Source organism: Bos taurus, chromosome 21, assembly GCF_002263795.3.
Source record: "Bos taurus isolate L1 Dominette 01449 registration number 42190680 breed Hereford chromosome 21, ARS-UCD2.0, whole genome shotgun sequence".
Classification (NCBI taxonomy): Eukaryota; Metazoa; Chordata; class Mammalia; order Artiodactyla; family Bovidae; genus Bos; species Bos taurus.
In genome coordinates, this window is record NC_037348.1 from 5,544,578 (window position 1) to 5,571,847 (window position 27,270).

Below are 27,270 nucleotides of genomic sequence, written 5' to 3' on the forward strand. Positions count from 1 at the left end.
GTTGAATCTCTTTGCTGTCCATGGGACTCTCAAGAGTCTTTTCCAACACCACATTTCAAAAGCATCAATTCTTTGGTGCTCAGCTTTCTTTATAGTCCAACTCTCACATCCATACACGACTACTGAAAAAACTATAGCTTTGAATAGACGGACCTTTGTCAACAAAGTAATGTGTCTGTTTCTTATTATGGTGTCTAGGTTGGTCATAGCTTTTCTTTCAAGGAGTAAGCGTCTTTTAATTTCACGGCTGCAATCACCATCTGCAGTGATTTTGGAGCCCCCCAAAATAAAGTCTCTCACTGTTTCCATTATTTCCCCATCTATTTGCCATGAAGTGATGGGACCAGATGCCATGATCTTCATTTTTTGAATGTTGAGTTTTAAGCCAGCTTTTCACTCTCCTCTTTCACATTCATTAAGAGGCTCTTTAGTCTTTGCTTTCTGCCATAAGGGTGGTGTCATCTGCACATCTGAGGCTATTGATATTTCTCCCGGCAATCTTGATTACAGCTTGTGCTTCTTCCAGTCCAGTGTTTCTCATGATGTACTCTGCATATAAGTTAAATAAGCAGGGTGACAATATATAGCCTTGACGTACTCCTTTCCCGATTTGGAACCAGGCTGTTGTTCCATGTCCGGTTCTAACTGTTGCTTATTGACCTTCATACAGATTTCTTAGGAGGCAGATAAGATGGTCTGGTATTCCCATCTCTTGAAGACTTTTTCACAGTTTGTTGTGATCCACACAGTCAAAGGCTGTGGCATAGTCAATAAAGCAGAAGTAGGTGTTTTTTCCGGAACTCTTGCTTTTTTGATGATCCAACAGATGTTGGCAATTTGATCTGTGGTTCCTCTGCCTTTTCTAAATCCAGCTTGAACATGTGGAAGTTCATGGTTCACATACTTTTGAAGCCTCGCTTGAGAATTTTAGGCATTACTTTGCTAGCATGTGAGTTGAGTGCAGTTGTGTGGTAATTTGAGCATTCTTTGGCATTGCCTTTTTTTGGGATTGGAATGAAAACTGACCTTTTCCAGTCCTGTGGCCACTGCTGAGTCTTCCAAATTTGCTGGCATATTGAGTGCAGCATTTTCACAGCGTCATCTTTTAGAATTTGAAATAGCTCAACTGGAATTCTCTCACCTCTACTATCTTTATTCATAGTGATGCTTCCTAAGGCCCACTTTGCTTTGCATTCCAGGCTGTCTGGCTCTAGGTGAGTGGTCACACCATCATGATTATCTGGGTCATGAAGATCTTTTTTGTGTAGTTCTTCTGTGTATTCTTGGCACCAGAAACTACCTGTTCATAAATGAACCACAGGATTCAGAAAGTGAACCCAACACTAGAATTCATAGAAAGGTTGTGGGGCCAAGGGATCATGGCCTTGCTGTCAGTAACCAACTGACCAACCTGCCAAAGGGCCACCAAGGTTCTCTGGAGCTGCTGGAAGCACCAGGATGGTGGGCCTGGAGCCAAGAGAGTCTTGCACAAGTTTACAGGAGAGAGAGGTCGCTTTTGATCCTGGGTTTCACAGGGTTACTCAGGGACCCCAGATTTTGCAGGCAGTCTGGCCTCTGCCTTTGCACTCTGTCCTGCCACCACGACAAAGGGGACAGGGTGCTCCCTGGTCTGTTTTCTTTCTCCTGGAGTTCAGAGCCCTCATCCTTTGAGTCATTTAAAGCCTCCTGAACCTGCAAGTCCTTCAGCGAGGGTCTGTGTTATGGCCCCCAGTTAGGCAACAAGGATGCCATCCTGCCTCACAGTCAGCACTTACTTGAGCACTGCCAAGCGCAGGCCAGCCTGCCAGGCACTGTGGCTCTGGATGCTGCAGATGGAACCAAGGCCCAGGGAGTTTATGGCTCAAAGGAAGAGCTGTGTGTACTGACCATGCATCTGGACATCCTAACTCACCAGTTTCTTGGTTTTCATGGACTAAGAGCATATGATGTTAACCACAAAGCCAGGAACGAACACCCGCGGGGAAGCCTCTCTGCTTCTTTGGAGGCATTATTTATCAGAAGTAAATCATCAATAAGAAGTGAGTGGCTGTGTGTGGCACTCAGTAACCTGGACATGAGGAAGGGGAGGAAGTAGATCCTCCCAGTTCCTAAAATTGAGCTTTTTCTAGGTCTAACGCCCACCACAGTTTCTGCAGGGTTGAAATCTGAAACTCAAGCTCAAGCCCTGAGAGAAGCAGTAAAAAGCAGAAGTCTGAAAACATGATGACACGGACACATTCAGAATTCAGACATGCTTGTGAAAAGACTTCTGGGCTGGATGGTGGTTGGAAAAACATGTAAGGTTTCTACCTGGTCTTGGATTAGTCTGAGAACTTTCACCTTCAAAAGTTACTTTCCTTTTGGTGCACAAACATTACAGGGTGTACAAGTATTTCCAAAGCGGCAGTGAGGAAGAAGGAAGGAAAAAGGATGCATAGAAACCTAGCTGGGCAGCCCTCATTACTTATTTGTGTTTAGTGCAGGCAGGACCACAATAAACCAGGTTCTGAGGGAGACAACCTAGAAAATGTATCATTAAACCCATGCACGCTGAACTGCAAAGTCAAAGATAGCTGGCTGTAGAGATCCCAAAATTCAACAGCACCATGGTTAAGGCCACATCACCCTGGAAGAAGCAGACAGACAAAGTGCTATGTTTGTTCTTAAGCATGAGTCCTTTCAATTCTGGACCTAAGTAAAGGAAATACTGATCTCCCAGAAGGCAATGTAGGTGACTTAAGAAACTTGTTTTCCAAGGCCGTGATGGTAACTATGACCAGTTTAAGGAAGACCAGGACACTAGGCTCAGTACAGACAGTGATGTTTGGGAGGACCTCTGCATAAGAAGGTCTTGTCCTGTGATGGGAGCTGTGGTCCAGGAAGGCAACTGCCTGCCTTTGCACACTGCTGCCTGAAGCTTCCATAGATAAATGTCACAGAGATTGAGTCCAAGACTGAGAGCATGCCTTCTTTCATGCTTTTATGTTGGCGCAACCCTTATGGTTGAAGAATATAATGGTTTATGAAGGGCTGAAATTGATAATGCTTTTAGGCTGGCTTTAACCTGAAGAGCTGAGGGGCTGGCAACTGGGCCCTGAGCGGACACAGAGAACTCTGCTCCAGCGCTGGGAGGACGTGCCTCTGCAATCTTGAGCACAGCCCCAGCAGAGCAAGCTCCAATGCTGCCCCCTTCTTAGGTCTCCGTGGAACCCACAAAGCAGAATCTGCATCCCTTCTCCTCATATTCTCATCTCACTGTCCCTTGAGGGGACAGATGGGAACTCAATGACAGCAAGGCATGACACAAAAAAGGCAGTCAGTGCAATTAGTTTTTTCAGTCAAGACTAATTGAGTTAAAATTCTCCCCCATGAGTCAAAATGGGGGAGAATGCATAGAATGTTCTAAAATGTATTCATGGACCCTTAGACTACATAGGGCTTCCCTAGTGGCTCAGATGGTAAAGAATCCACCTGCAATGCTGGAGACCTGGGTTCAATCCCTGGGTCGGGAAGATCCCCTGGAGCAGGAAATGGCAACCCACTCCAGTACCCTTGCCTGGAAAATCCAATGGACAGATGAGCCTGGTAGGCTACAGTCCATGGTGTCCCGAAGAGTTGGACATGACTGAGCGACTTCACTTTCTTTCTTTCTTTGGACTACATAGAACCTAAGACTTCCTTTTTGTGAGTAAGCACATTCCTGGGTGATGGTTCTTTGTTGAAATAGACAGTAAGACAAGAACTACCTTCTGACTGCGAAGGAGTAGTCAGGGCACCAGACAGCTAAAGGAGTGCAAACCCAATGGATGTAATCAGAAAGGAAGAGACTCACAAAAAGGTCTGAAGAACAAGCCAAAAGAAACCTAAGAACGAAGGTGTCCAGAGCATCAGTCAGCTGCAGAATCTGAAGACAAATCCTAGGCCTCCTGAATGACATCAGTGACTGCAAAAGGGGGTCTGTGCGTGGAGGCCAACAAGTTAGCAGTAAATTTCAAGCCTGCAAGTGTCTTCTGGAGCCCAGACTGTCAGAGGAGGCTCTGTGTGACGGGGAGTCAGCTGGATCAGCGTGCTGGAGACAGCAGCTCTGGCCCAGTCTCCCTGTGCAGGTGAGGGCCATGGCAAGTGAGGACTGACTGACTGCACCCCCAGCCACGGCCTGGAGAACCCTCTGTGCAAGGCTCCCAAGTGCCTGCTCAAGTCTGCGCACCTAGCAGGAACAGGCTCTCAGGAGAGAAGGGGCGTTGAGAGTGGAGGGAGGAGCAGGAGCCTGGACTTGACTGCCTGTCTGCCTGTGTGTGTGAGACCACCACGGAGGCGGACTAGGCCAAGGACAGCGGAGTAACAGCCACAGGATGGTGTCATGGGAGGAGCTGTGTCCCGGCAAAAGATACGCTTCTTTTCAGGTACCTGAAAATAAGCTTATTTGAGTTTGTTTGGAAACAGGGTCTTTATGGAGGTAATCAAGTTAAAATGAGGTCACTAGGGTGGGCCCTAGTGTGACTGGTGTCCTTATGGAAAGGGGAGGTGAGACACAGAGGTGGACACGTGCAGAGAAAAGAAGAGAAGTCAGGGTTGGGGGATGGCATGAGACTAGAGTGATGGGTCTACACGCCAAGGAACACCAAGGACTGCCAGTAGCCACTGGATGCTGGGAAGTGGCAGGGAAGGGTCTTCCGCTGGAGCTGTGACAAGGAGCACAGGTCCTGTCAACACCCTGAGTCAGATGTGCAGCCTACAGAACTTGCGACAATACATTCCTGTTATTCTAAGCCAACTCATGTTTGCTCCTTTGTTACAGTGGCACTGATACAGAAGGTAACAAGTTAAGTGATGACGGGAGAAGTCAAGACCTGAGAATCCAGAACATTTCATCAACAGAAGCCCACAGATTAAGAAAGGAAATGGAATAAGCAGAGATTCTTAAAAGACACTGCTTATCTTGAGATAAGCAGATTAGAAACACAATAAAAATGTAGGGAAAGGACAGTGAAACCAGTTATTAATTTAGGGAAAAGCCTAGGAGGACTCTATGATGAAAAAGGAGAAATTTGAAAATGACCTGAGGATAACAAAGCCGGTAAGGGAAAGGAGAGAAGAGAAAGGGGAGGATAGCCTAAACTCAGAAGAAAGATTAATTAAATGACTCAGTTATTAAATTAAATGACTTAGTGAGAGAAAAGAAAAATGAAATCAGTTCTGACAAAAGCCTTCCTGCTAAAAATATTGTAAATGTCAGAATTAGTGGTGGTTAGCTGCCAATAAAATTTCAGACAAAGGGAAAAAAAAGGGAAACATAACCAAGGAAGCCAGATCAATGCAAAACGTAAGCACAAAAATAACTTATAAACAATCCTGCAGTGGCATTTTAAACAGTCAACACGGAACAGTCTGATGCCTAGTAGGGCACACTCAAACCTGAACCCTGTAGGAGAACCTTCTGGAAGTTGAGCTGTGATGGCATGATAATACCTTCCTGGTAATTCTTTGCAAGGCATACACAGAACTTTTTCAAATGACCCTCATAGTAACCCTGTAAGCTCAGGTACAATTTGCATATTAACAGCCTCAGTGAGGAAATTGTTTGAAGGTAAGAGAACCAGGATCACAGTTCACATCAGGAGCCTAATGTTCTCTTCCCACTGACGGCGTTCAGTCACAAGGCCATGAAATAGCTGACATGATTTCAAAGGCATTAGGAGAGATAATCAAGGTGCCTCAATGATGGTAAAGCCCCAAAATACATCATGCTAAATCTCTGGGTTCCAACCCAGGACAAATTCATGAAAAACAAACTCATGAAAATTTTAGAAAAATATTAGCAGAATATGATAGGTCTCATATGCAAAAAAATGAATAGAGAATTATAAATTACACATAAGAATGGGAGTAGGGGCCAGGAGACCAAACTCTTTTCTCAAATCAGTATGAACTTGCACATAAATTGCTAACATTCTGAGTAAGAAACAAAAGTAAAAGGAAAAAAGGGAAAAGGCAAGCCTCCCGCATATCTTATTGCTGAACAAAGGCAAAGTAAAGGTAAAAATCAATGATGAAATCAGAATTGAAAGGTATCCAATTATTTGGACACTAACAATGTCCTTTCAAATAATGCTTGGGTAGGAGCAAAAATAGCTTCCCTGGTGGCTCAGATGGTAAAGAATCTGCCTGCAAAGCAGGAGACCCAGGTTCCATTCCTGGGTGGGGAAGACCCCTGGAGAAGGGAATGGCAACCCATTCCAGTATTCTTGCCTGGAGAATTCAGGGACAGAGGAGCCTGGTGGGCTACAGTCCATGGGATTGCAAAGAGCTGGACATGACTGAACAACTAACACCACCACAGGAGAGAAAAACCAATTCACACGAGTAGAATATATTTTTAGACCAACAAAAGCATCACAAGTAATGGGGACAAAAACTCTGATAACGGTTATCAAAAGGAAAAAGTAAAGCGTCACAAACTAGCCCTGCCCTGCTTAGAATGGAAAGCTAAAAGAAAGTGGGGAAATGAAATTAGAGTAAAAATAGAAAAACCAAAATGAAATAAAAACAAGGAAGTTGCAAATAAAACCAATTTTAAAATAATTTGAAAATAATAAAGTTGATAACCAATGACTAAATTAAAAATAAAAGTACCTTAATAATCTAAGAATAAAAATGACAATCTATCAACCACTGGAAAATAATGTTTAAGTTATGGGAGATGTCCTCAGCCAGAGCTAAAAAAACAAATAATGATATTGAAATGCAAGATTTACTTCTAAAATAAAAAGTTCTCAAAGTGATACAGTGAGAGAAAAAACAAAATAATGTATATGAGACAAACACGGAAAATAACTAAAGGCTCACTCTCCAAAGGCTCCTAATTCAATATAGCTCTTTTTCAATCCAGTCTTTCAAAGAACTAATTGTCTCTGTGTTACATACATGGTTCCTTAAAAGAAGACTCACTTCATTTTATGAGTAAAACCAATTATTCTTCAAGAGCCATTAAAATTCTAAGTCAACTACATGTAGACCTATGGATGCAAAAACTGGAACAAAATTTTCTCTAATGGAAATCAACAACTGAACTCAAAGGTTTCAGTTCTCCAACCAAGCAGGATCTATACCAAGAAAAAAGCACAGTGGTAACTTCTGGAAAACCATCAAGCACATTTTGTTAAAGAAAAGTGGTCCTCTTTGAATCATCTAAATGCCAAAACATATTAAAATTTATTATTTTTTCTTCACTAAAATTCTTCAAATAGGTAAACAAGGTCTGCTTTTAAATCAACATTGTGCTTTTCTCCCTGTAGTATTTCGGTCATTCCTTTTAAAAACAGGAAATTTACCAAAAAATCTTCCTTCCAACTTAAGAATTTTGCCAATAGCAATTTGAGAGAAAGAAAAAAAGAAGGAAATAAAAATACTATCTCTGCAATTACTACCCTATTCAAGTTACTGTTTGAGAGAACTCTGTTTCCTCAATTTTTAAATAAAGACAATTTCTACCTCATAGATTTGTATAGATGATTAAAGTAGAATGTTTTGCAAAGTACTTTGTTAGCCATGAAGTCCTTTGCAAACAGAAGGTTGCTACATGTGTAAAAATTTATCCATCCGTCTATTTACCTGTCCATCCATGCATCCGTCCAGGGAGCCCACCCATCCATCTACCCACCTACCTATGTTCCATCCATCCATCTAAGCAACCATCTACTCACCCTGTTCCAGGCCCTACACTGAGAGGCAAATACAGGGTGAGCAAATTCTTGCTTTGGAGAAACTTCCAGTTAAATGGGGGAATTGACATTAAACAAGAATATCACCCAAACAGACAACCCCAAATTTTAAGTGCTATGAATAAGAGGGAAGGGAGCTCTAGGAGAAGGAAGAGGGATGTGACCCAGCCTGTGGGCTAGGGGAGCCCTTCCCGGGCCTGGGGCTGAGGTGTGGCGAGCTGGCGGGGCGGCGTGGTGCAGAGCGCGGGCAGGGCACTGTCCCTGCTGGGCAGTGTCCACCTTTGGGTAAAGCACACCCGTTGCAGTTCCCCTGCTGCTGGGTAGTGGGGGTTTTCTCCTACTTTCTTATAAATAATCGTGCTTTGAGCAGTGCAGTTGTGGCAATTACTTTTTTTTTCCTTTTGAGTTATGTCCTAGAGGTATCTTTCATAAAGGAAATACCAAATTCAGAGCTGTTCTCTGCGAGAAAAGCACTTTATAGCTTTTGTCACATGATGCCAATTACTTTCCCCACATATGGAACCAACTTATATCGCCAGCAGCAAGGCTTTGGTGTCCCTTTCTCTTTGACGCTGCCAAGTGTCTTACTCAGCATTTATATTTATTTTTGTGAGTTTAACAGGTATGTGACAGCATTTTCTGTAGTTTCCAATAAAGTTGTATGTGCTTCCATGCCACGATTTACTGTCTGTGTTTTCTCTTATGTAAATTAACCATTCATTTCTCAGAACTTCTTACCCAAGGCCATTTGTATGCAATATGACCACGGCTCTGGCTTGGGCACTGCAGAGTACTAAGCATCTCATAGATGATCTATAAACACGGACTGAATTAAACTCAATTATCAATTGACATATACCTGTATCAATTCTTTTGGATTTCAGTTTCTGTCGGTTCTTTTTTCTCAAGTACCTTCTAATGTTTTTCTTTTTAATATTTCTTTAAAAGTTATATTTTACTATACTAGTGTACTATAGTAAAAATATATCTTACTATATTACTACATTTTACTATAATTGATTTTAATATATATCATTTATCTTATTTGTGACTATACATCTTGACATACCTTTAAAGTTTTGAAATGTAATCATTTTCTAACTGGAATAAATGTGCTTTTAAAATATATTCTAACGAGTTTCCAATGCTTAACTTTTACCTGTCTGGAATTAATCTGCATAATTATGAATGTACTTGTCTATGGCCACCTGATGAGAAGAGACAACTCATTGGAAAAGACCATGATGCTGAAAAAGATTGAGAGCAGAAGGAGAAGGGGGCAACAGAGGGTGAGATGGGTGGATGGCATCACTGACTCAATGGACATGAGTTTGAGCAAGCTCCGGGAGACAGTGAAGAACAGGGAAGCCTGGCAGGCTGCAGTCCATGGGGTCTCAGAGTTGGACATGACTCAGGGACTGAACAACAATGCTGATATCCAATAGTTTCAATGACATTTTTTTTCTTCTCTTATTCTTTCCTTATTGTGTTTTCTGCTGCTGCTGCTGCTGCTAAGTCACTTCAGTCGTGTCCAACTCTATGTGACCCCACAGACGGCAGCCCATCAGGCTCCGCCATCCCTGGGATTCTCCAGGTAAGAACACTGGAGTGGGCTGCCATTTCCTTCTCCAATTGTGTTTTCTAGTTTGTCACATATTCCAAATAATAGTATTTCTGTATCTCTATGAATCATTTTCTCCACTGTAAATTAAATGCAAGTGGTTTGTATAACTGCTGGTTTGTGTTATGTTTGATGATCCATTAGGGACGTTCCATTAGGGACGCCCAGCATGAACACCTGCCTGGAAGGTTACAGGGTTCCCTGGCTCACCTGTTCTCTGTGACCCTCACTGTCTGTTCTCCAGTTCTAGGAAGCACTCACCGTGCGGACGGCATCACAGTGGCAAGTTTATTCCATAGGGAAAGCATATGAACAGGGCATGAGGGTGGAGAAAGCTGTGGCATTCGGAAACTAGAGAAAACAGACATGTGCAGGATCATCGGCTGAATTCCAGGGCACGGAAAAGCGGAGCTTACTTCGGAGGCCATGACCGTTCTGAGTTTGATCTCATATTTAGTAACTCTCACAGGGCAGGTGAGGTGGTGAAGAGGCAGACTAGCCAGTGGTGAAGAGGCAGAACCGTGCATATTCAGGCTGCCCCCGCGCTGCTGCGCACCCGCTGGGCGGGCCACACCGCCCGCCCCGCCCAAGGAGGCTGCGAGGAGCCGAAAAGGCGCGCGGTACAAATGCAGAGATGCCCTGGAGAGTTCACAGTTCTCGGGTAAGACCCTGACACCAAACCCCAGGCCTAACTGGGGCAAGGATGCGCCCCAGAAGCCTCACCTCCCCCAGCACCAGCGGCCCTCGGTCAGCTGTTCACAGCGGCTGGAGCAGAGCTGAGCAGCTGGCCCTGCAGCGGGGGTGCCCCTTCGAGCGCCCGCGTGTGCGTCCTGGGACCCTCCAGACCGCCCTGATGCCTGAGAAGGGCGGCCTCAGCTCCCCAGTGCAGCCAGGCCCTTTGTGCTCGGGCACAGACACCAGCATCTGGATGGCCGGCCACCAGAAATGTGCAGGGTGCATCATAAGCCAGAGCTGCTCCAAAGTGCCAGCAGTAATAATGACAGTGTAGTAAGTGCAATGAATGATCCTCTCTAGGTTCACTATCAAATCTGACATTATTAGAGACTTCTAAAGAAAATTAGTAAGTTCCCAACTGGGTAGTTAAAAAAATTTCAGTTCTAATCCACTTACTCCAGCACTCAAACCAGCCCAGCAAGCCCTCCAGCTTCTCACTGCTGAATGGGACAAACACCGTGCCAAGTCCAGGCCCTGCCTTGGCCTCCTGGCATTTGTTTCTTTTTGGCCATGCCAACACCAAAGTGTTATTTCTCATGGCAACAAAGCAAACACTGACAGAATGGTCACCACAAACACAGGCCAGCTCATTAAACATCCAGGCAAGGGTTTGGGCGACTTTCCAGAGGGGCACCGGGGAGCCAGAGCTAGGAATGATTTTGGTCAGATTTGACTTGGCTTCACTTTTGCTCTTTGAAAAATGCATCTAGACCATGTGATGCAGGCTCCTAGACTTTCCTTTCCAAACACCATCAAAACCTTAACTGCCCGCTGACAGTGGAAAATCAATGTGGGCTTCTCGGCCCTTCCCGATTGCCGGCAGAAATAGATTCTGGCAGCCTGAGAACTAGGCTGGGCCTGACACAGAGGCGTGGGGAACCTCAACCAGCCATGGCTTCCACAGAGGCAGCAATTCCATTAAAAAATACCAACTAGCTGGTGGGGAAGGCAAAGCACAAAAACAGAAGAAAACAAGATGACTGCTTTAGCAAGGTCACTGCCATGAATGGCCAGGAAGACAGGGAGTTTTCAGGCTGTGTACACATAGCAGCCAAGTACCCTTTTGACGCCAAAGCCTTAGTCCAATATTCTAAACCCCAAATGCCAGTTCAATCCCCCTGCACACCTGGGAAGGTCAGGGCACTTACCTCTGGCTCCCGAGTCATCATTCTTGAGGCTGGACCCCCCCCCACACACACTAACCCCGTCTCTTCTGCTGGCAGCACAGAAGGAAAGTGCTGTCATAGGTCAGCGATCCAAGCAGCCAAATGCACCTAATGCAAGGCACTTGAGTGTGAAATTCACTTGAATAATAATAATTTAAAAAACACCACCCTCTTTGGGGAAGCACAAAGAGTCCTTATGACTCAGGCTGTACTGTAATTTCATTTTCTCTTCCTATGCTACCCAAGAGAGCCAAGGAGAAGAAAAGCAACTGTGTCTTGTCTTTGCGTTCTCATTTACAGAGTGCAATAATCACGTGCATGCTCTATCCCTGCCCTGGCAAATTAGCAGGAATTACTGGTTGAAAATATCACAGACACAGATCTCAACCATTTCTGCTTTTAACCTTAAACCAAAAAAATGAAAGTTACCAGGTGCATCTTAGAGTCACTTGGGAACTTTCTAAAAAGTACTGATTCAGGTCTCGTCCTACAGATTCGGATTTAGGTAGTGTACAATGTGGCCTGCACATTGTGATTTTTAAAAGCCACCAGGGACTCCAATTACAGAGAAGTGCAAGAACCACTGATCTACACGAAAGACCTGAGGGGTACACTGCAGGGATCATGAAATGAGAAAATCCCCAAGTTATAGAGATTCAGATTCTGGTCTCAGCATCTCTGTTTAATATTTTCTGTTCTCAGACAAGTAACACAATGTCTCTAAACCTCAATATTTCCATCTGGTAAACAAATTCTATTTCTTGCAGTTCTTACTGAAGTGTTATATGGTTCAAATATGATAAGAAAGTGCTAGGAAAAACACTAAACACTATACACATGTAAGGGTTAGATGATCATTATTTCCTTTTGCAACCTGAAGCTGATGTTTAATGTTTATTGAGACTTGGCCTAAGTGCACAGCTGGCTTCCAAGGTAGATACTATAACTACCTCTGTTTATAACTGAGACCAGCCAAGGTACAGAGAGGTAAGAAGGTGTGGAAAACAGAATATCAGTGTTCTCTAGAAACTTGCAAATCAGAAATGATTAGAAAAAGGTAAAAAGGGATCCCTGGTGCTCCAGTAGCTAAGACTCTGAGCTCCCAATGCAGAGGGCCTGGGTTTGGTTCCTGGTCAAGGAACTAGATCCCCCATGCCACAAATAAGGACCAAAGATCTCTTGTGTCACAACTAAGACCCTAAGCAGCCAAATAAATAAGTAAATAAATACTAAGAAAAGAAAAAGGTAAAAAGGAAATGTTGCTGTTCAGTCGCTGAGTCATGTCTGACTCTTTGTGACCCCGTGCTCTGTAGCACACCAGGCTCCTGCATCCTCCACTATCTCCCAGTTTGCTAAAATTCATGTCCAATGAGTCAGTGATGCTGTTTAACCATTTAATCCTCTGCCACACCCTTCTTCTCCTGCCCTCAATCTTTCCCAGCAGTGGGGGCTCTTTGCATCAGGTGGCCAAAGTATTGGAGTTTCAGCTTCAGCATCAGTCTTTCCAATGAATATTCAGGGTTGATTTTCTTTAGGACTGACTGGTTTGATTTCCTTGTAGTCAAAGGGATTCTCAAGAGTCTTCTCCAGCACCACAATTTGAAAGCATCAATTATTTGGCACTCAGCCTTCCTTATGGTCCAACTTTCACATCTGTACATGACTACAGGAAAAACCATAGCTTTGACTATATGGACTTTTGTAAGCAAAGTGATGTCTGTACTTTTTTTTCTTTCTTTATGTGTGTGTGTATATATATATATATATACACACACACACACATATAAACACATATATATATATATACATATATACACATATACACATATATACAAGCTGGAATCAAGATTGCCGGAGGAAATACCAATAACCTCAGATATGCAAATGAAAGTGAAGTGAAAATGAAAGTCACTCAGTCATGTCTATTTTACTCCATGGACTATACAGTCCATGGAATTCTCCAGGCCAGAATACTAGAGTGGGTAGCCCTTCCCTTCTCCAGAAGATCTTCCCAACCCAGGGATCAAACCCAGGTCTCTTGCATTACAGACAAATTCTTTACCAGCTGAACCACCAGGGAAGCCCAAGAATCCTGGAGTGGGTAGCTTATCCCTTCTCCAGCAGAGCTTCCTGACCCAGTAATCGAACTGGGGTCTCCTACATTGCAAGCGGATTCTTTACCAATTAAGCTATCAGGGAAGCCCTAATGGCAGAAAATGAAGAGGAACTAAAGAGCCTCTTAATGAAGGTGAAAGAGGAGAGTGAAAAAGCTGGCTTAAAACTCAACATTAAAAAAACTAAGATCATGGCATCTGGTTCCATCACTTCATGGTAAATAGATGGGGAAAAAATGGAAACAATGACAGATTTTATTTTCTTGGGCTCCAAAATCACTGTGGACATTGACTGCAGCCATGAAATTAAAAGATGCTTGCTCCTTAGAAGTAAAGTTACGACAAACTTAGAATATTAAAAAGCAGAGACATCACTTTGTTGACAAACGTCCATATGGTCAAAGCTAGTCATGTATGGATGTAAGAGTTGGACCATAAAGAAAGCTGAGTGCTGAAGAATTGATGCTTTTGAACTGTGGTGCTGGAGAAGACTCCTGAGAGTCCCGTGGACAGTGAGGAGATCAAACTCATCAATCCTAAAGGAAATCAATCCTGAATAGCCATTGGAAGGACTGATCCTGAAGCTGAAGCTCCAACACCTTGGCCACCTGATATGAAGAACTGACTCTGGAAAAGACCCTGATGCTGGGAAAGACTGAAGGCAGAGAAGTAGGGGACAGGAGAGGATGAGATGGTTGGATGGCGTCATTGACTCAATGGACATAGGTTTGAGCACACTCTGGGAGATAGTGGGGGACAGGGAGGCCTGGCATACTGCAGTCTATGGGGTTGCACAGTTGGATATGACTGAGTGAACAACAACAAAATAGTTGATTTACAATGTTTCAGGTATGCAGGAAGGTGGCTCATTTATACATATACACATATATTATTTTTGAGATTATTTTCCATTATAGGTTATTATAAGATACTAAGTATAGTTCCCTGTGCTATACAGTAAACCTTTGTTTCTTGTTCTATATCTATTTTAACTTAGAAATCTAGCATTTTAGTCATACTAAGGCAAACAAGTGGAATCAAAATGTCATAAATTTTTTAGTTAGGCAAAAATTCATGTTTCCTAAAATATATATATTATACATACAATTTATATATATGTATACAAAAGTTTTTCTGCAATGCTTTATAAAGACTTGAGAAAGAACATAAAAAAAAAGAGATGGAGAAATTGGAAAACATAAAATGAAATGGGAGTACTTAATATGAAATAGAAAAAGTGAAACAAACTGCATAAAAGATCATCATAGTCCAGTCATTTTTAAACATGGCTCCTCATTAGAGATATATCTGGCACTCTGGAGGAAAAAAGCAATACCTGGGCCTTTGTATTTTTTAAAAAAATTCCAAGAAAATTCTGATATGAATCTGGGTTTTAAAAAGAGATTACAGGTTTTGCTATTAAGTGGTAATTTTGGTGATACAAAATTCTATTACTTTTCTGTTGACCAATCATGATACAATGGTATTTAATGAATAATAGTTACATAATCACAATAGTAAAAGATGTTTATCAGTTTCACAATCAATAGCCAGACGAAAAGTAAAAGATAATTATAACTGCATGCCATAATGGGAACATGACTAACCTAACAATATAAAATAATCACACACAATTTGGCAGTGGAGGGGGGGGCGGTTAAGGAGAGTGCTGTGGTCAGCAGAAGTGCATACATGTATATTTCCATCCGCTCAGCCAGTCTATGTCTTTTGGTTGGTACATTTAATCCGTTTCCATTTAAGGTAATTATCGATATGAATGATCCTATTACCATTTTCTTAATTGTTCTGGGCTTATTTTCTGTAGGTCTTTTCCCTCTCCTGTGCTTTCTGCCTAGGGAAGTTCTTTTAGCATTTGTTGTAAAGTTGGTTTGGTGTTGCTGAATTCTCTTCAATTTTGCTTGTCTGTAAAACTTTAGATTTCTCCATCAAATCTGAAGGAGAGTCTTGCTGGGTAGTCTTTCTTGGTTGCAGGTTCTTCCCTTTCATCACTTTAAATGTATCGTGCCATTCCCTTCTGGCTTGTAGAGTTTCTGTTGAGAAATCAACTGATAACCTGATGGGAGTTCCCTTGTATGCTATTTGTCATTTTCTCTTTGTTGCTTTTAATGTTTTATGTTCATCTTTAATTTTTGTCAGCTTGATTACCATGTTTCTCAGTGTGTTCTTCCTTGGGTTTCTCTTTCCTGGGACTCTGTGCTTCCTGGACTTGGCTGACTATTTCCTTTCCCATGTTCAGGAAGTTTTCTTCAGCTATTGGTGGGCAATAGTCCTTGTGATCGCAAAGAGTCGGACACAACTTAGCGACTAACACATAACACTTTCAGAGGTCTGTTATGCTGTCTTCATTCTCTTTCATTCTTTCTCCTATATTTTGTTCTGCGGCAGTGATTTCCACCATTCTGTCCTCCAGGTCACTTAACTGTTCTTCTGCCTCAGTTATTCTGCCATTGACTCCTTCTAGCTCATCTTTGTATGTTCTTTAGCTCTTCTAGCTCTTTGGCAAACACTTCTTGCATCTTCTTCATTCTGTTTCTGAGATCTGGATAACCTTCACTATCATTATTCTGAATTCTTTGTCTGAATGGCTGCATATCTCCACTTCAGTTAGTTGCTTTTTTTGGGGGGGGGTGGGTTATATTGTCCCTTCATCTGGGACATACATCATTCTATGCTATTTCATCCCGATTAACTTTCTGTAAGGTGGTTTTTATTCTAGCTGCTGTGGGACGGTGGTTCTTCTTGTTTCTTCTGTCTGCCCTCTGGTAGATGAATCTAAGAGGCTTCTGTCGGCTTCTTGATGGGAGGGCCAGGGTGGGAAAAACTAGGTCTTGCTCTGGTGGGCAAGGCCTTGCACAGTAAAGCTTTAATCCAATTATCTGCTGATGGATGGAGCTGACCACCATCCCTGATAGTTGTTTGGCCTGGTGACCCAGCCCTGGGGTCTACAAACTCTATGGCAGAGTTAATGGGGACCTCCAAGAGTGTTTATTTCAAGGGGGACCTTCCAGGACTGCTGCTGCAGTGCCCTTGTCCCTGTGGTGAACCCCTCCTGACCCAGGAGACACCCCACCCCAGCAGGTAGTTTTGGTCCAGCCTCCTGTATGGGTCATTTCTCCTTTCTTCTGGGTCTGGGTGCATGCAAGATTTTATTTTGCCCTCCAAGACCGGAGTCTCTGTTTCCCCCAGTTCTATGGAAATCCTGCAGTCCAGTCCCACTGGCCTTCAAGGTCATATTTCATAGGGATTCCCAGTCCCTTTGTTGGATCCCCAGTCTGGGAAGCCTGACACAGGGCTTAGAACCTTGACAGCAGTGGGAGAACTTTGGTGTTATCGTCCTCCAGTTTGTGGATCACCCATTCAGCAGGTATGGGGTTTCATTTTAACATGTTTGTGTCCCTTCTACCATCTTGGTGTGGCTTCTTCTTTGTCTTTGGACATGGGGTATCCTTTTTTGGTGGGTTCCAGTGACCTCCTGTTGATGGTTGTTCAAAAGCTGGTTGCAATTTTGGTGCTTTTATCAGAGGAGATAAGCGCACATCCTTCTACTCTACCATCTTGAACCAGAACTGATATCTCTGCTTTTTAATACACTGTCTAGAGTTGTCATAGCTTTCCTTCCAAGGAGCAAGCATCTTTTAATTTCATGGCTGCAGTCAATGTCCACAATGATTTCTGAGCCCAGGAAAACAAAGTCTGTCACTGTTTCCACTTTTTCCTCTTCTATTTGCCATGAAGTGATGGGACTGGATGCCATGATCTTCGATTTTTGAATGCTGGGTTTCAAGCCAGCTTTTTAACTCTTATCTTTCACCTTCATTCAGCCCTGGGATTTCTTTGGAGGGAATGATGCTGTAGCTGAAACTCCAGTATTTTGGCCACCTCATGCAAAGAGTTGACTCATTGGAAAAGACTCTGATGCTGGGAGGGATTGGGGGCAGGAGGAGAAGGGGACGACAGAGGATGAGATGGCTGGATGGCATCACTGACTCAATGGACGTGAGTCTGAGTGAACTCTGGGAGTTGGTGATGGACAGGGAGGCCTGGCGTGCTGCGATTCATGGGGTCGCAAAGAGTCAGACACAACTGAGCGACTGAACTGAACTGAACTGAAGAGGTTCTTTAGTTCCTCTTCACTTTCTGCCATTAGAGCAGTATCATCTGCATATCTGAGGTTATTGATATTTCCTCCAGCAGCCTTGATTCTAGCTTGAGCTACATCCAGCCCAGCATTTTGAATGATGTACTCTGTATATGTTAAATAAGCAGAGCAACAATATACAGCCTTGTCATACTCCTTTCCCAATTTTGAACCAGTCCATTGTTCCATGTCCGTTTCTAACTACTGCTTTGTGACCTGCATACAGATTTCTCAGGAGGCAGGTAAGGTGGTCTAGTACTCCCTTCTCTTCAAGAATTTTCCACAGTTTGCTGTGACCCACATAGTCAAGGACTTCAGCAAAATAGAAAAGAAATAGAAATGTATGTAATCAAAAAGGGGCTTCCCAGGTGGTGCTAGTGGTAAAGAACCCACCTGTCTATGCAGGAGATGTAAGAAACAAGGGTTCAATCCCTGAGTCGGGAAGATACCCTGGAGAAGGGCATGGCAACTCCAGTATTCTTGCCTGGAGAATTCCATGGACAAAGGAGCCCGGCGGGCTGTAGTCCCTAAGTTTACAAAGAGTCAGCCACGATTGAAGGGACTTAGCACACATGCATAATCCAAAAGATGGAAGGCATAAACCAATATGACAGGTCCTGCAAAAATGTGAATTAGGTGTGTTCCTCTTTCAAAAGACATACTCTCAGTTGGGATTAAAAACTCATTGCTGTTTACAAGAAATACACCAAAGACAAAGACAAAACTGAAAATACAGGCAGTCACTACAGGCACTGGGTTTGGTGCAGACTGCTCTGACTGTGCAGTAACGACTGACAGAACAGGCGGCACTGACTAGCCACGCACGCCTCGGGGCTCCTCCCCGCCCAGCCTCAGGGCCAAGCCTGAAGTGGCAACCTGGCAGTGACTTTCCAGATCCTTCTCCTTTGTGCAGGTTAAAGTTTCTGTAAGGCTGTATTTGCTCTGTAAATCACTGCTTTTCTAAAGCCTCCTGTTCGTGTAGCCTGATGACCGTTGCGGGGGTGGGGCTGCGTGAGGGGCTGGAGGCATCGTGGAAGGAGGGGTATCTGACTGGCTGCCCTTCCTCCAGGCGTGGGGGAGGGGAAGCACCCAAAGAGCTTTCCTTTCTGTTCTTGTCTTTTTTTTGAAAAAGGTCTGGGTTTTTTTTCTGTTGTCATTTTTGTTTTTTTCTGTTTAAGTTGGGTGGAGGGTGGTGGAGAGGAAAATTACGTATTTACTGAAGCTTGCTGCTAAGTCGCTTCAGCCGTGTCTGACTCTGTGCGACCCCATAGAGGGCAGCCCACCAGGCTCCCCCTCCCTGGGATTCTCCTGGAGTGGGTTGCCATTTCCTTCTCCAGTGCATGAAAGTGAAAAGTGAAAGTGAAGTTGCTCAGTCGTGTCTGACTCTTAGCAACCCCATGGACTGCAGCCTACCAGGCTCCTCTGTCCATGGGATTTTCAAGGCAAGAGTACTGGAGTGGGGTGCCATTGCCTTCTCCATTTACTGAAGCTTATACTTTGGTAAAATGTGTGGGTGGGGGAAGGGCAGACATTTTTCTCAACTGCCTGTTATATGCCAAGTGCTTTTCCTTCTGGACTTGATGCTTTTGACTAAGATCATGTTTGGCAGATGTAAATATTAGTGTCAAAATAGAAGCTAGGATGAAGTAACACTAATTAGTAGGTGTAGAATTTATTTCAAATTACATGTCATGACATAATTTTTATGGCTTGGCTCAAGAGACAGTTTTAAGAGCACATCCTCACTGATGCTACATTACTGCTTTCTAACCATCTACTTCGTGGCCTGTTACGATGATGAAAGTTGACAAAGTAAACCAGTATCAACAACTAAGTCTGGTAGATCTGGGAAAAATAGAAATAGGTCCTGAACCCACTCTTTGGTTAGCCAAATTTGTCCTGCATGAGATGGCACTGAAGATATACAGAAGCAAGTGGCTGTTATCACACACTGAGAGCTGTAATGCACAATCCAGAAGAGGATGGAAAAGATACCCTTCAGTGCATTGCAGAGATGCTGCAGATCACCAAGCAAGCCATGAGATTAGATGTACCTATAATAGAGAGAAAGCTTGAGAGAAAAATCAGTAAACCTCACAAAGACATCATTGGCATCAGTTCTCAAAACTAAGGCTCTTTGGCCCAGGTGAAAAGTTTTTAATGAGTAAATTTTCATCTCTAAATAAAAAAGTGATACAGACCAAATTCATTGTAAATACTGGTAATCTATGAAAGTTCAGAAATCTTACAAACTCTGAAATGAAAGTTAACTTTCTAAAACCAAACTTAAAAGTAAATCTTTACAAATCAGATAGTTGTCTTGAAACCATGGAAAATACAAGTGTGATGGATAATAAAGCCCAGGCAGAGTCAGATGGAGAAATGTCTTCAGATAATGACTCATACCACTCTGATGAATTCCATACAAATTCTAAGTCTGATGAAGACAGGCAGCTAGCTAACTCTTCAGAGAGTGTAGGGACAGCAGACTATTTCTTCCTAATTGTGGTATTATAGCTTCAGCACCTCAATTAGGCAGAAGATCTTAGTTTACTAGAAGCACTGATATTAGCATTCATGTTCCTTCAGAGGTTACTATTGCTCATGAACGTGGGCTTGGAAAAGGCCATGAGTCTTCTTTGAAGAAAAGTCCTTCTGCTGACATCATATACACGTTGACTGGCTTTGCCAAGCCTGTGGATATTTGCTGCCACAGATTTGTTCAAGATGCACAAAACAAAATGACCAAGCTATCAGAAACCAGATCTGTTTCTCAGCAGGATAGGAAGAAAGGAAATCAAATGACTAATCAAGTTTCTCATGAAGAAATTCAATTGAATCAATGGAAACAGATACCTTCTCCACCATCTCAATTAGATGTGTCTTTTTCTGCAACAGGCCCACAGTTTGTGTCAGTTGAACTAGGGCATTCAGTTGTATCTCAAAAGACCACTGGCTCCAAATCCAGCATGCTTGAACTTGAGACAGGGCTTCATGTAACTCTTTCTCCTTCAGAGAGCTGTAGCAATAGGGCAGTCTCTCCCTTTGGAAAGGTTTGAAGTTTCACAGAACAGGTTGCTAATATTACCCAAGCTGGATTAACCCAGGGGATAAAGTTTGCAGTGGCAAATGTTCAGAAGAGCCCTGTAGAACCTGAAGTAGTTAAAGAAGTCCAACAAAATGAACTTTAAAATATATTTACATAACACCAGACATGAGTAATTCAGATTTAGTTTTTAGCCACACAGAATCCTGTGGTTTTCATTTAATCAAAAAAAACAAGGTGTCACATAATCTGTACTGTCTTTGAATTTAAGTATCACAAATTCTAATTATGTTTATTTGGAAAGGTTCTAAAAGGAGATTAAACCTGAGCAGATTCCCAAATTATAGAGCTAGGACAATCGAAGTGCATCATCCTAGGGTGTGTAGACTTAAGTAGCTTATACACTGTAGGGGAAATGGCAACTCACTCCGGTATCCTTGCCTGGAGAATCCCATGGACGGAGCAGCCTTGTGGGCTACAGTCCACGGGGTCGCAAAGAGTCGGACACGACTGAGCGACTTCACTCACTCACTCACTCACTCACACTGTAGGGAGGTTTGTCTCTTGAAAAATATTTCAGGAATAGATTACTTTGGAATGTAATAATCTTAAAGTTTTTTTGGAGTGGGCTGGGTGGGAAGAATGTATGAAATAGACACAAAGGGTGGACATGGATCCATTTAGGTAATTAGCATTTTTCATAATTTGTTTCTGTTCTGGCAGCTCATTTCTGTGTGTTTTCTCTACAGGGGAAATACTTAGTTTAGTAACTTTCAAGTGTTACTAGTATGGAGTAACTGCTATTTACATTTTAACATAAAAAACTATTGCTTTAGCTTTTGATGCTTAACCATTCCCTACAGAGTTAATTGAGGGCTAATGGCACTATATAGTCAAGAAATGTATGCCCATTTGATTCTAATTTTCCCCACATCCTACATAAACAAATTTAAAATATTGCTGCCTTGTAAACCCCAAAGTCCAGGAGCATTAAGACTTGCCAGTCATAAAACTTGAGGTGTCAGATGTGAATATCAGAAACTATTAAGTTTGCTCTTTTCAGAATTATTTAGAATGTACACATATTGGATACTGGTAATGCCTGAAAGAAGTCTTCAAATTGTAATTTTTTGCAGAAGGCAGTCCATCACCTGGAGAAGGAAATGGCACCCCACTCCAGTGTTCTTGCCTGGAGAATCCCAGGGACGGGGGAGCCTAGTAGGCTGCAGTCCATGGGGTCGCACAGAGTCAGACACTCTGCAGCGACTTAGCAGCAGCAGCAGCAGCAGCAGCAGCAGTCCATCACATATTGTGTAAGCTATCATAACTATTTAAAATTTAGTCTGAAGCACGATTGTGCTAAAACTTTAGGTTTTATGACTAACCTTGACCACATGGAACCAGGACCTCTTCTGTAAGCCCATCATTAAGAAAGTTGCACATCTTATTCCAAACAAGTATTGGTTTATCCGGCACCTTTAGAGCCTTATGCTATTGAAGTGATTCTCAGCTAAACATTATGTCTGTTGTAACTTTGACAAGTATATCCATTTTTGTAATTTATCAGTGGTATATCTGTTTTTGAAGTGTCAAATACTGTGACTATGCAAAATAAAATATCATTATAATTTAAAGTGAAAAAACCACAGTGCTGTTTATAAGAAATACACCTAAGACAAAGAAAAAACTGAATATAAAGGCTTGGAAAGCTTATACAAGGTGGATGCAAAGGAAAAAAGAGAAGTGTGGCCATGTGCAGAGCAGACAAACCCAATTTTAAGGAGAGAAGCTTTGACGGGGTTAAGGCAGATATTTGACATAATGAATAGGTCCAAATGGGTTATAAAGCCATAAACCAGGAGTACAAATGAAAAACTTTCAGAACTATATGAAGAACTAGATAAAAATCAGTAGATGAGGAAGCCAAGACTAAGAGATGTAAGGAACCAGATGGAGGTCCTAGAGCAGTGAGGCCTGGAGCCCAGATTAGAGCACAGCCAGGAAGCCTCCCACCAGAGCCCATCAACCAAATATTCAGAGATGATGTCAAGACGGTTTCAGTACAGAGAAAAGCCAAAGTGAATGAAGGAACAAACAAAATAAATCATGAAAAATAAATAAAATCTAGTGGTTCCTTGAGGACCTCTAGAATATATAAAACCCTGACTAGCCTGATTAAATTTAAAGGAGAAAAAGTAAAACTGTTCAACATCATAAATCAATATCATGAATGGAAATATAACTACAGACATAGAAGAAAATAATTACTGAAAAAGGTAAATGTAACATACCATGATGGCAAATTCAAAACTCTAAAGGAAATAGATGATTTTCTACCAAAATATAACCTCTTGAACTGCACATAAGCAAAAGCAGAGAACCTGAACTGACCAATGATTTCAAAAGATGTCTGAAAACAAAGACCTGCTTTATCTAATAAACCATTAGCAATAAATAATTCCTATGAAACTTCTCCAGACTGTAATAAAATGGGAAGTTCTCCAAGTCATTCTGTAAAGCTAACATTGTCTCATACCAAAATCTCAAAGACAATAGAAATAGAAAAGTATAGATCAATTACCTATAAATATAGAAGCAAACACTGTAAATAAAATATCAATAGGTCAAATCCATCCATAATAACACCAATTAACATTTATTACAAATTTCAATATTGGGTCAACACCTACAATCATTCATTAGAACGGCAAATTAAAGTAGAAAAACTATGTGAGTATATCCACAGCTGCTAATATAGATCCAATAAAATTCAGCAACTTTTCTTAATAAAAACCTAAGCAAAGAGGAATACATGGAAACTACCTAAATATATAGCAATAGTCTATTTACCAAAAATGCTGATGCCAAGACCTTTAAAATCAGGAACAAGAGAGATACATCTGCTCTTTTCAGATGATTCAACTTTTGACATTTCTGCTAATACATAATAAGCCATGAAATAAAGTTAAATAAATATTAGAAAAGACAAGACAAACCTGCTTTGAATTTGCAGATAACTTTATACATACCTAAACGTTTTGAGGAACTTCTCTGAAAACTAGTAAAATTAATAAGAGAAGTTGGTAAGCGGATTGGGTAAAACAAATAAATAGAAGAGCTTTCCTTCATATCAGCAGTGCTAAGTTGGACATGGGAAAGAATGATATACGTTCCATTCAAACAATGGCAAAACAATAAAAAATAAACAAAATAGGTTCAGGAAACCTTTATCAGGAAAACTATAAAATCCTGTTAAAGGACCTAAATGCAGCACAAGTCACCATGGAAGTTACCGGGGGAAATGCACAAAAGGGAAAAAACAAATGTCTGACAACAGTTAGGGTATTTTTGAAAAAAGCAAATAAGGAGTAGAAAACTTGCATTAACCAGTCGTAAGGTTTAAATAAAATGCCTGTAATCAAAACAGCGTGGCATTTGAACAGAAATAGATTTAAAGGCTAGTAGACCAGTGCAGAGAATCCCAAAATGTATATAAGTATATATTGGAAGAAATGGCAATGGTGACATTTTAATCCCGAAGGAAAATCAAAGTTTACTTTAAAAATTGTGCTGGAATATTTGAAGAAAGGAAAGTTAGATTCCCTCCCTCAAACCACATACACAAAGAAATACCGGGAAAACTAGACCTAAAATGTAAAAAATAAAAGAGTCAAAATGTATAAAAGACTCTAGGACAATATTTACATAAAAGTGAGGGGGAAATGACTTTCTTATATAACCTAAATGCCATAAAGGAAAAGACAGGCATATTTGATTATATATTCACATATCTTTGTTATCTCAAAAGATAACAGACAAAAGACAAATAATGGATTGGGAAAAATATTGGTAACATCTATGATAAACAAAAAAGGCTTAAAATCTCTAATATACAATAAGACGCTTCAAAATTAGAAGGAAAAGGTGAGTAATCCTTGAGAAAAATAATCAATAAACTGTAACAGGCAACTCACATAAGAGGAGACACAAATAATTTATGAGGATATGCAAAGATGCTCAACATTATTAAGATACGAAATATGGACATTAAAACAAGAAGATTCCATTTTTACCCATGAGAGCGATGAAAATTAAAATGCCCCTGGACATCCAGTGCTGGCCAGGGTGTGGGGAATAGAAATCCCCATGTCACACTGGTGAGAGTGTTGAGTCACCACAGCATTTGGGGAAGTGATTCCAAAGCAGTCCACTTTCAGGACTTTGATCTACATAAGAATTACCCTAGAAATCAGGCTATATCACAAGGGCAAAACCCAGAAATAATCCAAATGTCCACCACCAGGAAAAGGGCTGAATCAACTAAGCTACATTCACTCTAGATTTAAGGCACATATCGAAAAGAATGAGATACAGCTACATTGACTGAACGAGGGGGAGTCAGTGATAGAGTGCTCAATTTAAAAAGCCAAATTGAAGATAATGTAAATAATGCAATCCTATTTTTGTTATTAAAATGGTAAACTAACTAGAACTACTCCCCATATGTGTTTTTTCCCAGTTTTATTGAGCTATAATTGACATATGACATTGTGTAAGTTATGACATGTTGATCTAATACATTTATATATTGTACAACGATTACTACTGTAGCCTTAGCTAACACCTGTACCATGCCACTTAATTACTATTTCTTTTTGTGGTGAGAACATTTAAAATTTATTCTCTTAGAAACTTTCATGTATATAATACAGCGTTATTAGCTGCAATCACAGTGCTACACATTAGATCTCCGGGCTTATTTATCATACGGCTGAAGTGACCAACACTCCAGCTATATGACCAACATCTTCCCATGTGCCCCACCCCTCAGGCCTTGTCCTACTGTTTCCACAGTTTGGCTTTTTTAGTTTCCACCTATAAGTAAAAACATACAGTGCTTATCTTTCTCTGTCTGACTTCTTTCACTTGGCATAATGTCCTCAAAGTCCATCCACGTTGTTACAGATGGAACCATGTCCTTCTTTCTCGTGGTTGAAGAATCGTCTGCTGTATGTAAACACCACCTCTTCCTTATCCATCCATCCACAGACAAAGACTACTCACCATTTTTCCCGGACAACTGCTGGGCAAGGCGCTTGCTTCAACAAAATACTTCCTGAGGAGATGTTTGCTGGGGTCAGGACTGTCCAGTAAAATGTAGGAGCAGAAAAAGGCTCCATGCCGAATCAGGAAGATGGCAATATCTTCATTCCCTACAGGACAGAAAGCAGAGTGCTCAGGGCATTCGGGACCCAGAGCGTGTCACGGTTGTCCAAAAGGCCAGACACGCACGTGAAACGAAAATGAGAAGGGCGTGAAACTGCTGAACGTCTCTGTTGCCTCCCTTGCCTCCACAGGTGCCTGTCAGTGAGAGCACTTGTGTGGGGCCTTGCCCTCTGCAGCACCTCCGAGGAGAGTCGCATCTGCCGTGGTTGGTCCCTGGCACTGAAATCCCCTCGCAGGAGGGAGTCGGCGGAAGGAAGGAGGATGCAGATCTTTTGAAGAAGAAGCCAAGAACAGAGCTGCGAAACTCCACGCAGGCCACTGGAGAGCCAAAGGCGAGTGTGACAGGCGGGCCCGCGTCTCTACAGGACAAAGGCTCTCACAAGAGGCCTGACTGGGACCCACCTGACTTGATGGCCGCGTACAGCGGCAGGCGTACGATGACAGGGAACTCGTTCTTCCTGACTGCGTAGCTCTCCGGGTCAGCCCCGTAGGTCAGGACCAGGAGCTTCACCACTGCCAGGTGCCCCTGCTGGCAGGCCAAGGCCAGCATCCAGTTCAAGAGCCGCTGGGGGCTGCAGGGACCTGCACGGATGACGGGACAGAGAGTGGCTGAAGGGACAGTTGCTGCTCTGAAATCTCCTCCAGCCACGGCCCTGTTTCCCGCTGAAAGTCGCTTATGTCCAGTTGACAGTGTCTATGGAACAGCCCCCCTGAACTGCATATGACATTTCCCCACATCACTATAAACCCACCTGCCCGTCAAATAACACCCGCTGGGGAAAAGGAGCATTCAGGACAGCACATGCAGTGAGATCGTGATGAAAAATGTGTGTGTGGAAGTAAGACTAGTTAGAACTACCTACTCTCAGAGCTGCAGAATTCTCTCCAGGTGGTAGGACGGTGAGATGCCCTTACTCTCTGCCTCATCCCCAGCCCTGACTGCAGCCCTGGAGCAGCGTCACACACAGGGACACAGGTTTTGGAGACAGGTGACTTAGGATTAAAATATTTCTGCTGTGTCATCTGGGGCAAATTTCTTATCCTCTCTGTGGCTCAGTTTACCCATAAGTAAAACGGGAAGAGGAACACCCTGCCTTCCAAGTTTAATGTGAGGATTAAATGACATTGTGTATGTCAAGTACTTGATTCAATAAACTGTCACAACATCTGACAAGTGCCTGATATAACTCATTGTGGTATGTCATTATGTTCTTAGAGTAATAACACTTTCTGCTTTCCCGAATTATCTGTAATACAAATATACCACTTTCATAAGTTAAAAAACACTTTGGTGAAGAAACAGATCAGCCCAAAACTTAAGAGAACTGCTCCCTAAAAGAACTGCCTACTTAATTCCAGGATGAAATAACACACTGAAGGAACAGGGACAGCATAGGCTGAAATGCCACAGTATCTTCAAGTTCAAAGTAATGCAAGGTCTTTTGGATCTGGCTGCCATGGAAAAATGATCTCATCCCCCAC

The 27,270-nt window shown here is 42.2% G+C and overlaps 1 protein-coding gene and 1 pseudogene across 6 annotated transcripts in view; one reads left to right on the forward strand and one right to left on the reverse strand.

The window, feature by feature from the left end:
- The window catches only part of LRRK1 (leucine rich repeat kinase 1), a 134,832-nt gene that overhangs the window by 52,747 nt on the left and 54,815 nt on the right, over positions 1–27,270 (reverse strand). For 5 of the 6 annotated variants that reach the window (XM_005221726.5, XM_024981743.2, XM_005221724.5 and 2 more), the window contains 2 exons: positions 26,191–26,370; positions 25,627–25,775 (listed from right to left, as the gene is read on the reverse strand). In XM_005221726.5, the coding sequence (XP_005221783.1) occupies positions 25,627–25,775; positions 26,191–26,370 (329 nt within the window). Of the gene's footprint in view, positions 1–11,225; positions 12,961–25,626; positions 25,776–26,190; positions 26,371–27,270 lie in introns of those variants that run through there. The other variant, XM_010816887.4, reaches the window with a different exon arrangement.
- On the forward strand, positions 14,198–20,749 carry LOC101903874 (phosphatidylinositide phosphatase SAC2-like; annotated as a pseudogene).